At 44.6% G+C, this 12,550-nt stretch overlaps 1 protein-coding gene across 4 annotated transcripts in view; it reads left to right on the top strand.

Annotated features, from left to right (window-relative positions):
• Positions 1-12,550, top strand: part of pde9aa (phosphodiesterase 9aa) — an 87,128-nt gene that overhangs the window by 25,548 nt on the left and 49,030 nt on the right. Inside the window, exons 1-2 of one of the 4 annotated variants that reach the window (XM_030724418.1) lie at positions 5,152-5,181; positions 6,790-6,867. In XM_030724418.1, the coding sequence (XP_030580278.1) occupies positions 6,848-6,867 (20 nt within the window). In that variant the 5' untranslated portion in view covers positions 5,152-5,181; positions 6,790-6,847. Of the gene's footprint in view, positions 1-5,151; positions 5,182-5,546; positions 5,580-5,864; positions 5,888-6,789; positions 6,868-12,550 lie in introns of those variants that run through there. The other 3 variants (XM_030724417.1, XM_030724416.1, XM_030724415.1) reach the window with 3 other exon arrangements.

The raw sequence follows: 12,550 nt of genomic DNA, 5'->3' as shown, positions 1-12,550 counted from the left end.
GTAGGTTGTGTACAAAGACCCTGCAAGTTTAATTAGCAGCATCTAACCAAGCTAGCTCCAAAACAGAAGCAGCTTCAGGTGGAGAGAACATCAGGATGCAGCTGGATTTGAGCTTTGACTCCTTCAAAGAGTTTGTTTTTGTCAAACACCACATGTAGGTGCTGTTAATCTACTGCACTGATGCTGAAGTTTATTGAGGAGTTTATTGTAGAATTTATTGAGTTTGGGAGTTCATGTTTTTCTTTGTTTCTCCCTGTTGATGTTCATGTGTGTCCTTAATATTACACAAATTTAGCATGTCTTGTGAACTGTTGGGTGTTGAATATATTTCTTTAAACGGTATCTTTTGTGAAGTTTTCATTACACAATAGTCACTTTTGCGCCTTGAGTCTTGCACCTGATTAGGTATGAAAATACTAAAACTAATACTGAAACTAACTGAAACTAACTAAAACTAAGCATGAAACCAAAAATAAAAACTAATAAAAACGAGAAAAACCGCTCTGAAAACTAATTAAAACTAACTGAATTAGAGAAAAAAAAGTAAAAACTAACTAAAACTAAACTATAATGTAAAATCCAAAACTATTATAACCCTGGTGTGAGGTGACACTGCATCATCCAGTGAAAATAAAAACTGTTTAATATATTAAAAACTTTACCCTTTAGAGCAGGGATCGTCACATCCAGGCCTCGAGAGCCGGTGTCCTGCAGGTTTTAGATGTGTCTCTGCTTCATCACACCTGAGTCAAATATAGAAGTCATCAGCAGGACTCTGGAGAACTTGACTGCATACTGAGGAGGTAATTCAGCCATTTGATTCAGGTGTGTTGGATCAGGGACACATCTAAAACCTGCAGGACACCGGCCCTTGAGGCCTGGATGTGAGGATCCCTGCTTTAGAGCATGTCTAAGGTTGAACAGTTTTAATTTTTGGTGGTCGCTGTAAGATAAGATAAGATAAGATAAAACTTTAATGATCCCACGACGGGGAAATTTGCGCATTACAGCAGCTCAGTACAGAAAACTAAAAATAGAATAGAATAAAATAAAATAGAAAAACACTATACACATATACATAAGCACTATATACAGAAAATATATAGTCAATATTCAATTCAATTCAATTCAATTTTATTTATATAGCGCCAAATCACAACAAACTGTCGCCTCAAGGCGCTTTGTATTGTGGGTAAAGACCCTACAATAATACAGAGAAAACCCAACAGTCAAAACGACCCCCTATGAGCAGCACTTGGCGACAGTGGAAAGGAAAAACTCCCTTTTAACAGGAAGAAACCTCCAGCAGAACCAGGCTCAGGGAGGGGGGGTCATCTGCCGCGACCGGTTGGGCTGAGGGGAGAGAAAGACATGCTGTGGAAGAGAGCCAGAGATTAATATCAATTAATGATTAAATGCAGAGTGGAGTATAAACAAAGTAAATAAGGTGAACGAGAAACAGTGCATTATGTGAACCCCCCAGCAGACTACGCCTATAGCAGCATAACTAAGGGATGGTTCAGGGTCACCTGATCCAGCCCTAACTATAAGCTTTATCATAAAGGAAAGTTTTAAGCCTAATCTTAAAAATAGAGAGGGTGTCTGTCTCCTGAATCCAAGCTGGAAGCTGGTTCCACAGAAGAGGGGCCTGAAAGCTGAAGGCTCTGCCTCCCATTCTACTCTTAAGTATCCGAGGAACCACAAGTAAGCCAGCAGTCTGAGAGCGAAGTGCTCTGTTGGGGTGATATGGTACTATGAGGTCTTTGAGATAAGATGGTGCCTGATTATTCAAGACCTTGTATGTGAGGAGAAGAATTTTAAATTCTATTCTAGATTTAACAGGGAGCCAATGAAGAGAAGCCAATATGGGAGAAATCTGCTCTCTCTTTCTAGTCCCTGTCAGTACTCTAGCTGCAGCATTTTGGATCAGCTGAAGGCTTTTCAGGGAGCTTTTAGGACAGCCTGATAATAATGAATTACAATAATCCAGCCTAGAAGTAATAAATGCATGAATGAGCTTTTCAGCATCACTCTGAGAAAGGATGTTTCTAATTTTAGAAATATTGCGCAAATGCAAAAAAGCGGTCCTACATATTTGTTTAATATGTGCATTGAAGGACATATCCTGGTCAAAAATGACTCCAAGATTTCTCACAGTGTTACTGGAGGCCAAAGTAATGCCATCCAGAGTAAGTATCTGGTTAGACACCATGTTTCTAAGATTTGTGGGGCCGAGAACAAGAATTTCAGTTTTATCTGAATTTAGAAGCAGGAAATTAGAGGTCATCCAGGCCTTAATATCTTTAAGACATTCCTGCAGTTTAACTAATTGATGTGTGTCATCTGGCTTCATTGATAGGTAAAGCTGAGTATCATCTGCATAACAATGAAAATTGATGCAGTGCTTTCTAATAATACTGCCTAAGGGAAGCATGTATAATGTAAATAAAATTGGTCCTAGCACAGAACCCTGTGGAACTCCATAATTAACCTTACTGTCTGAAGAAGACTCCCCATTTACATGAACAAATTGGAGTCTATGAGATAAATATGATTCAAACCACTGCAGTGCAGTACCTTTAATACCTATAGCAAGCTCTAATCTCTGTAATAGAATGTTATGGTCAACAGTATCAAAAGCTGCACTGAGGTCCAACAGGACAAGAACAGAGATGAGTCCACTGTCAGAGGCTCTAAGAAGATCATTTGTAACCTTCACTAATGCTGTTTCTGTACTGTGATGAATTCTGAAACCTGACTGAAACTCTTCAAATAAACCGTTCCTCTGCAGATGATCAGTTAGCTGTTTTACAACTACTCTTTCAAGAGTCTTTGAGAGAAAAGGAAGGTTGGAGATTGGCCTATAATTAGCTAAGACAGCTGGGTCAAGTGATGGCTTTTTAAGCAGAGGTTTAATTACAGCCACCTTGAAGGTCTGTGGTACATAGCCAACTAATAAAGACTGATTGATCATTTTTAAGATTGAAGCATCAATAATTGGAAAGACTTCTTTGAACAGTCTAGTAGGAATGGGATCTAATAAACATGTTGCTGGTTTGGAGGAAGTAACTATTGAAGTTAACTCTGAAAGATCAACTGGAGCAAAAGAGTCTAAACAAATACCAGCAGTGCTGAAAGCAGCCGAACATGAAGAATAATCTTTGAGATGGTTATGAATAATTTTTTCTCGAATGTCTAAAATTTTATTTGTAAAGAAATCCATGAAGTCACTACTAGTTAAAGTGAAAGGAATACTCGGCTCTACAGAGCTCTGACTCTTTGTCAGCCTGGCTACAGTGCTGAAAAGAAACCTGGGGTTGTTCTTATTTTCTTCAATTAATGATGAATAGTAAGATGTCCTAGCTTTACGGAGGGCTTTTTTATAGAGCAACAAACTCTTTTTCCAGGCTAAATGAGCATCTTCTAATTTAGTGAGACGCCATTCCCTCTCCAGCTTTCGGGTTATCTGCTTTAAGCTGTGCGTTTGTGAATTATACCACGGAGTCAGGCACTTCTGATTTGAAGCTTTCCTTTTCAGAGGAGCCACAGTATCCAAAGTTATACGCAGTGAGGATGTAAAACTATTGACGAGATAATCGACCTCACTGGGAGCAGAGTTTAGGTAGCTGCTCTGCACTGTGTTGGCACATGGCACTGAAGAGCACAACAATGAAGGAATTAGATCCTTAAACTTAGTTACAGCACTTTCAGAAAGACTTCTACTGTAATTAAACTTATTCCCCACTGCTGTGTAATCCATTAAAGTAAATGTAAATGTTACTAAGAAATGATCAGACAGGAGGGGGCTTTCAGGGAATACTGTTAAGTCTTCAGTTTCTATGCCATATGTTAGGACAAGATCCAGAGTATGATTAAAGTGGTGGGTGGGCTCCTTTACATTTTGAGAGAAGCCAATTGAATCTAACAATAGATTAAATGCAGTGTTGAGGCTGTCATTCTCAGCATCTACATGGATGTTGAAATCACCCACTATAATTATTTTATCTGAACTGAGCACTAAATCAGATAAAAAGTCTGAGAAATCAGACAGAAACTCTGAGTAGGGACCAGGTGGACGATAGATAATAACAAATAAAACAGGTTTTTGATTTTCCCAATTAGGATGGACAAGACTAAGAGTCAGGCTTTCAAAAGAATGAAAACTTTGTCTGGGTCTTTGATTAATTAATAAGCTGGAATTGAAGATTGCAGCTAATCCTCCTCCTCGACCTGTGCTTCGAGCATTCTGACAGTTACTGTGACTCGGGGGTGTTGATTCATTTAAACTAACATATTCATCCTACTGTAACCAGGTTTCTGTAAGGCAGAATAAATCAATACTTTGATCAATTATTAAATCATTTACTAATAGGGACTTGGAAGAGAGAGACCTAATGTTTAATAATCCACATTTGATTGTTTTATTCTTTGGTGCAGTTGATGAAGCTGTATTATTTATTGTTTTTGAATTTTTATGCTTAAATAGCTTTTTGCTGATTTTAGCTTTGGTTTTTGGTGGTCTGGGAGCAGGCACCGACTCTATGGGGATGGGGTTTTGGGGGGATGGCAGGAGGAGAGAAGCTGCAGAGAGGCGTGTAAGACTGCAACTCTGCTTCCTGGTCTCAACCCTGGGTAGTCAGTTTTTAGGAGGGTTAATAAATTTGGCCAGATTTCTAGAAATGAGAGCTGCTCCATCCAAAGTGGGATGGATGCCGTCTCTCCTAACAAGACCAGGTTTTCCCCAGAAACTTTGCCAGTTATCTATGAAGCCCACGTCATTTTTTGGACACCACTCAGACAGCCAGCGATTCAAGGAGAACATGCGGCTAAACATGTGGCTCCTGGTCTGATTGGGGAGGGGCCCAGAGAAAACTACAGAGTCCGACATCGTTTTTGCAAAGTTACACACCGACTCAATATTAATTTTAGTGACCTCCGATTGGCGTAACCGGGTGTCATTACTGCCGACGTGAATAACGATCTTACCAAATCTACGATTAGCCTTAGCCAGCAGTTTCAAATTTCCATGAATGTCGCCTGCTCTGGCCCCTGGAAGACATTTGACTATGGTCGCCGGTGTCTCTAGCTTCACGTTTCTCAAAACAGAGTCACCAATAACCAGAGTTTGTTCCTCGGCGGGTGTGTCGCCGAGTGGAGAAAAACGGTTAGAGACGTGAACAGGTTGGTGGTGTACCCGGGGCTTCTGCTTAGGACTACGCTTCCTCCTCACCGTCACCCAGCTGGCCTGTTTTCCCTGCTGCTCGGGATCTGCTGGGGGGGAGCTAACGGCGGCTAAGCTACCATGGTCCGCACCCGCTACAGGGGCCTGGCTAGATGTAGGATTTCCAGGGTGCGGAGCCGAGTCTCCAGTTCAGAAAGCCTGGCCTCCAGAGCTACAAACAGACTACATTTATTACAAGTACCGTTACTGCTAAAGGAGGCCGAGGAGTAACTAAACATGTGACACCCAGAGCAGGAAAGTGCAGGAGAGACAGGAGAAGAAGCCATGCTGGTAGTGAGTCGGCTAAGGGCTAAGCTACTAGCTGAGCTAAGCTAGCGAATTTCTAAAAACAAATAAAGTGAGTAATGTGAATACAGGTGATTCAGCAAAGAGTATGCTATTTAAAGTAGGTGAAGATTACACTAAAATATGTTATTATCCAGATAAATCGAGTTATACAGATATAACAGCTAACAGTCAGCAAAACACTGTGCTCCGAAACAGGAACAGGAAGTGATACAATACCGCAGTGAGAGCCAACACCAAGTGACACATGTACATATACACACATATACACACACATCAAAACACTATATACAGATATCAAAATATTATATACATTTGTAGCCGGTAAGGTACACAGCATACACGGTATGCATTATATGGGTGAGTGTAATAAATAAAATGTATCTGACTATATGGATAAAGTGATGGCAGAGGAGGTAAAGTGACATCACCAAACAAGTTTTTGTGTCATGAACCTGGGCTGTTTGCCCAGTGCGTTGTGTTTTTTGTCCTTTCATATTCTGTTAAATGTATTATGTTGTTTCCTTATTTTGGCTCCTAGTTTTGATTCATGATTTTTTTTTCTTTGGTTGTGTATTTTTGTGAGTCTCTGGTTGAGCGGGTGTTGTGTGTTCATTGTTTATCCCCTGCCCTTGTGTCACCTTGTGTGGTGTGTCTTCCTGTGTTTCCCTCCCAGGTGTTCCCTATTTTACCTGTGTGCGTGTTTGTTGCCTCAGTCTCCCTGTGTTCTTTGTCTGTCGCGTCGTTGTTTCCATCATGGTGGTGTGTCTGCTTTTTCCACGTTGCGTCTTGAAGGTTCCATGTCTTGGATTATGTGCCTTTTCTTGCTCCTGAAAGGATTGTTTGTACGTTTGTTTTTGACTCTTTGAGAAAGTCCTTTTAGTTAACGTCAGTCCACGGTGTTCTGCTTTTGGGTCAGTTCTGCCTGTCACAGTGAGACGTTTTGGTCATATCTCAAAAGAATCAAACCCGGCAGACGAAACTTCACACAAATGTCTAACACGATAGAATGATGAAGTTGTGGATTTTATCTCTGTTTTCAGTCTTGAACAGTTTAAGTAAGGAACAGAAGTGGTGACCATATTTGTTTAGACACTGTTGGGACCAAATGTTAAGTTCCTTCATAGTGTCTGCATTATATTGGACAGGCATGCAGAGGCATGTGACCAGAAGGTGGTAATTCTTGTAGCTGGATGTCAGATTATTTAGAGCTGTCTCACAGTGAGAGTCAAACTTTAACATGTATTTTTGTTTTCATATAGGAACACTAATCTGTCTCTGCTGGATTCATCTGGAGCTGTGGTGTCCATTGACCCCACCATGCCACACAACACAGAGAGGTATTGAGAACCCACTGATGTCTGCACTGATTAATACACAGTATTGTTGGCAGAACATGAGTTTAGCTAACCAGTTGGCTGATTGAAAGGCACATTCTCTAACTGACTGCAATCCTCAGTCTGTCCTTTGTGCCATTAACAGCCAACATCTGCAGGTCTGTAGAGGCAGCAACCTGTAGCTGTTTTAATTCACAAGCCATCTGAGTACAAGTCCCATAAAAACATAAATCTCATTTGAAGTCAAATTGGTCCACTCTGGTATATGGCTGCATGGAAAAGGAATCTGATAGGGTCACTTCTGCAGAAAGCTTATGTAAACTACGTGACAGAGGCCTGTGTCTTCCAGCAGCTTTGCAGTGGCCACAGCCTAGTTTCTGTATGTATTGTTCTTTTACAAGTGCTCTTTTCTCTTTTTCTTGTTATTTTTCTTGATGTTTATTGCACAGAAGAAAACATACGAAACATGTTTGACATCAAAATATCCTGTCTTCCAGAAAGTAATGATTTAGATCTTTGTTCTTTGCTAAAGGGGCACCAGTGTCATGTGTGTGCATCCACACGCTCTCATTTCAGTTGTGGCTTGTTACTACTGTAACCCAGTCTCTTGTATTATGGTGGCAAGTTCATATGTTAGTCAACTATAACCGTACGATCAAAGGTTAGACTGTCCGTCCAGCTTCATATCTGTCTCCACTTATCAGCCACTATAGAAGGAAAAAACACTGGTGTGTGATGCAAAGACTACCTGCAGCTACTGGACAGTTTTAAGGTGGAATGTTTTCTAGCTTGTTAATCAGTGCATGAGTTGGTGTTCTTTTCAGTGTGTTTTTACTGGTCTTGTATGTCCTGCTGTAATGATGATTGGCTCCTCTAAAGTTTAAAGGTTATTAAATAACTGGATTATGCAAGCTAAAAATATTTTATTTCCTTGTTTAGAGGGGAAACATGGCAGAGCCTCATTCTGGTGTGCTCCTGAAAGACTACATTATGTCTTTCTGCCATTTTCTCCTCTCCTTAAGAAAATCTTAAAGTTGTTAGAAATCCTTGTCCTCAGTCCTAACAGTTTTTCATCTAAGGGGCTCTTTTAAGTGCTGAGATGCTTTGTGAATAACTTTTACCCTTACCAGGATTTAGTGCTAAATCTTGAGGAAAAATTCTCCTTCTAATTCTTAGAATCTTCTAGAATTTCATCACTAGGAGCAGTTCTTAGTAGCAGGAAGCTGTGTGAACACGGCCCTGGCTCGTGGAATTGCAGTTATAGTTTCTCACAGAGGCGGTTCCTGGTAATGAGCTCGTTTCTGATTTCCTTTTACTGCAGTGAATTTTTATGGATGATCGTGTTTAACAATTCTAGGTATCACCTGTGTCAGATACCACTGACAGCAGATAGACAACCTCAAACAGAAACTCTTATCCCTTTATTCTGCATGTTTCACACTATTTAAATCCTGGTCCTGGTCTGGTGCAGCTTGTCACAGTTAAACTACTGATTCACCTGCAGAGATGCAAAGGTTCCAGTGTATTTTAGTGTGTACTGTAATGTACTTGCATTTATATAGTGTTTCTTCTAGTCTTACTGACCTTTCAAACTGCTTTAGACTTTACATTTTAATCAGCACATACATTCTATGCACTTCATCTTATCTCACATCCATGAGCAATTTAGAAAGACAAATTTACATATCATAAAAGTTTGTGGACTGTAGAAGAAAGCTGGAATACTCAAAGGATATCTATTTAGTCAGAGGGAGAACATTGCAAACTCCACACCAGAATGTCCCAGTCAGGAAAGGTCAAAGTCAGGAGTGACAGCAAAGTATTTGAGGCTGGTGCAGGAAATATATGAGGACAGCAATACAGTGGTGAGGTGTGCAGGAGAAGTGACAGATGGGTTCAAGGTGGGGGCAAGATTACATCTGAGATCAGCTCTGAGCCCCTTCTTGTTTGTAATGCTGATAGAGTGATTGACGGGTGAGGTCAGGCAGGAGTCTCCATGGACTATGATGTTGGCAGACAACATTGGGATCTGTAGTGAGAGTAGGGAGCAGGTGGAAGAGAGCCTGGAAACTCTGTAGAAGTGAGACAGAATACATTTGTGTGAATGAGAAGGAGACAGGTGTAACAGTGAAGCTGAAGCTGAAAGTAGAAGAGAGGGAGTTAAGGTAGATGAGTTTAAATACCTGAGGTCAACTGTCCACTCCTCCGTGAATCACCACCTTATCGTGGTGGAGGGGTTTGTGTGTCCCAGTGATCCCAGGAGCTATGTTGCCCGGGGGCTTGTCCCCATGGCAAACTGGTTCTGGGTGAGGGTCCAGACAAAGAGCAGTTCAGAAGACCCCCATGATTGTAACAGCAAGGGAACAGTTTACCCTGCCCGGGATAGGGTTACCGGGGCCCCACCCTGGAGCCAGGCCTGGGGAGGGAGCTCGAGGGAGAGCGTCTGGTGGCCGGGCCTTAGCCTGTGGTGCTCGGCCGGGCACAGCCCGAAGAGGTTATATGGGCCCGCCCTCCTGTAGGCCCACCACCCGCAGGAGGCGTCGTAGAGGTCGGGTGCAGTGTGTGTCGGTCAGTGGCCAAGGGTGGAGGCCCTGGCGGACCGATCCCCGGCTATCGAGACTGGATATTGGGACATGGAATGTCACCTCTCTGTTTGGGAAGGAGGCTGAGCTAGTGCATGAGGTTGAGAGATATGGTAAATGGTAAATGGACTATTTCTTATATAGCGCTTTTCTACTCAGTATGAGCACTCAAAGCGCTTATACAACAGGTTTTACATTTACCCATGCACTCCCGTTCATACAAGCACTTCCATGTTTTACTAAGCTAAGTGCTTTTAATTAACTAACATTCACACACATTTATACTCCGACAGGACGGTCGGAGAGCAACTTGGGGTTAAGTATCTTGCCCAAGCCAGCCAGGAATTGAACCGCTGACCTTCCGATCATTAGGTGACCTGCTCTACCTACTGAGCTATAGCCACCCCAGATACCAGCTAGATGTAGTTGGGCTCACCTCAATGCATGGCCTGGGCTCTGGAACCAGTCTTCTGGAGAAGGGCTGGACTCTGTTCCAGTCTGGAGTTGCCCTCGGTGAGAGGCGGCGAGCTGGCGTGGGTATTCTTGTATCCCCCTGGCTTGCTGCCTGTATGTCGGAGTTTACACCGGTGGATGAGAGGATTGTTTTCGTGTGCCTTCGGGCCGGGGAATGGGTCCTGACTGTTGTTTGCGCTTATGCGCCGAATGGCAGTTCAGAGTACCCACCCTTTTTGGAGTCACTGGGCGGGGTGCTGGAGAGTGCTCCATCTGGTGACTCCATAGTCTTGCTGGGAGACTTCAATGCTCACGTGGGCAATGACAGTGAGACCTGGAGGGGCATGATTGGGAGGAACGGCCTACCCGATCTGAACCCGAATGGTGTTTTGTTATTGGACTTCTGTGCAAACCACAGTTTGTCCATAACGAACACCATAAGTGCACATGGCACCAGGACACCCTAGGTTGCAGGTCGATGATCGATTTTGTAATCGTATCATCAGATCTGCAGCCGTGTGTTCTGGTAAAGAAAGGAGCTAAGCTGTCAACTGATCACCACCTGGTGGTGAGTTGGATCAGGTGGCGGGGGAAGATGCTGGACAGACCTGGCGCACCTAAACGTATTGTGAGGGTGTGCTGGGAATGCCTGGCAGAAGCCCCAGTCCGGGAGATCTTCAACTCCCACCTCCGGCAGAACTTTGACAGCGTTCCGAGGGAGGCTGAGGACATTGAGTCCGAATGGACCATGTTCCGCACCTCCATTGTTGAGGCTGCTGCTCAGAGCTGTGGCTGCAAAGTGGTTGGTGCCTGTTGTAGTGGTAACCCCCGAACCAGATGGTGGTCACCGGAGGTGAAGGGAGCCATCAAGCTGAAGAAAGAGTCCTATCGGGCTTGGTTAGCCTGTGGGACTCTGGAAGCAGCTGACAGGTATTGGCAGACCAAGCGGAACGCAGCTCGGGCAGTGGCCGAAGCAAAAACTTGGGTGTGGGAGGAGTTTGGTGAGGCCTTGGAAAAAGACTTTTGGATGGCATCGAAGCGATTCTGGCAAACCGTCAGGTGACTCAGGAGGGGAAAGCATTGCTCCACTCACACGGTTTATAGTGCGGGTGGGGTGCTGATGAGGCTATAGTCGGACGGTGGAAGGAATACTTCGAGGACCTCCTGAATCCCACTGAGACGCTTTCTGTAGTGGAAGCAGAGTCTGGGGACGAGGGAGATGACTTGAACATCACTGGGGGTGAGGTCACTGAGGCAGTTAAACAACTCCTTGGTGGCAGGGCCCCTGGGGTGGATGAGATTCGCCCTGAGTTCATGAAGGCTCTGGATGTTGAAGGGCTGTCTTGGTTGACACGCCTCTGCAACATCGAGATCTGGGGCAGTGCCATTGGATTGGCAGACTGGGGTGGTGGTCCCCATCTTTAAGAAGGGAGACCGGAGGGTGTGCTCCAACTTTCGGGGGATCACACTCTTCAGCCTCCCCGGTAAGGTCTATGCCAGGGTGCTGGAAAGGAGGGTCCGTCCATTAGTTGAACCTTGGATCCAGGAGGAACAATGCGGTTTTCGTCCTGGTCGCGGAACGCTGGACCAGCTCTTTATCCTCTCAAGGATATTCGAGTATGCGTGGGAGTTTGCCCAACCAGTCTACATGTGCTTTGTGGACTTGGAGAAGGCATTCGATTGTGTCCGTCGGGGTATCCTTTGGGAGGTACTGCGGGAGTATGGAGTGTCTGGCCCATTGTTGTGGGCCATTCAGTCTCTGTACAACTGCAGTGAGAGCTTGGTCCATATAGCCGACAATAAGTCGGATTCATTTCCTGTGGGTGTTGGACTCCGTCAGGGCTGCCCTTTGTCACCGATTCTGTTCATAATTTTTATGGACAGAATTTCTAGGCGTAGCCAGGTGGCGGAAGGCTTCTTCCTTGGTGGCCTCAGAGTCTCATCTCTGCTCTTTGCAGATGATGCGCTCCTGTTGGCTTCATCAGGAGGTGGCCTCCAGCTCGTAGTAGAACGGTTCGCAGCCGAATGTGAAGCGGCCGGCATGAGAATCAGCACCTCTAAGTCTGAGGCCATAGTCCTCAGCCGGAAAAAGGTGGAGTGCTCACTCCGGCTCAGGAACGAGTTCTTGCCCCACGTGGAGGAGTTCAAGTGTCTCGGGGTCTTGTTCACGAGTGATGGGAGAAGGGAGCGGGAGATCGACAGACGGATCGGGGCTGCTTCTGCAGTGATGCGGACGCTGCACCGGTCTGTCGTGGTGAAGAGGAAGCTTAGTGTAAAACGAAGCTCTCGATTTACTGGTCGATCTACGTTCCTACCCTCACCTATGGTCACGAGCTTTGGGTAGTGACCGAAAGAATAAGATCGCGAATACAAGCGGCAGAAATGAGTTTCCTTCAAAGGGTGGCTGGCCTCTCCCTTAGAGATAAGGTGAGGAGTGCGGCCATCCAGGAGGGGCTCAGAGTAGAGCCGCTGCTCCTCCACATCGAAAGGAGCCAGTTGAGGTCGCTCGGGCATCTGATTAAGGATGCCACCTGGCTGCCTCTTGGGTGAGGTGTTCCAGGCATGGCCCATTGGGAGGAGGCCCCGTGGTAGACACAGGACACGCTGGGGAGATTATATCTCTTGGCTGGCCTGGGAACGCCTTGGGGTCC

The sequence above is a fragment of the Archocentrus centrarchus genome, unplaced genomic scaffold (genome assembly GCF_007364275.1).
Source record: "Archocentrus centrarchus isolate MPI-CPG fArcCen1 unplaced genomic scaffold, fArcCen1 scaffold_36_ctg1, whole genome shotgun sequence".
In the NCBI taxonomy this organism is placed as follows: domain Eukaryota; kingdom Metazoa; phylum Chordata; class Actinopteri; order Cichliformes; family Cichlidae; genus Archocentrus; species Archocentrus centrarchus.
The sequence above is the reverse complement of the archived record's forward strand: the minus strand, read 5'-3'. Positions and strand labels throughout refer to the sequence as shown.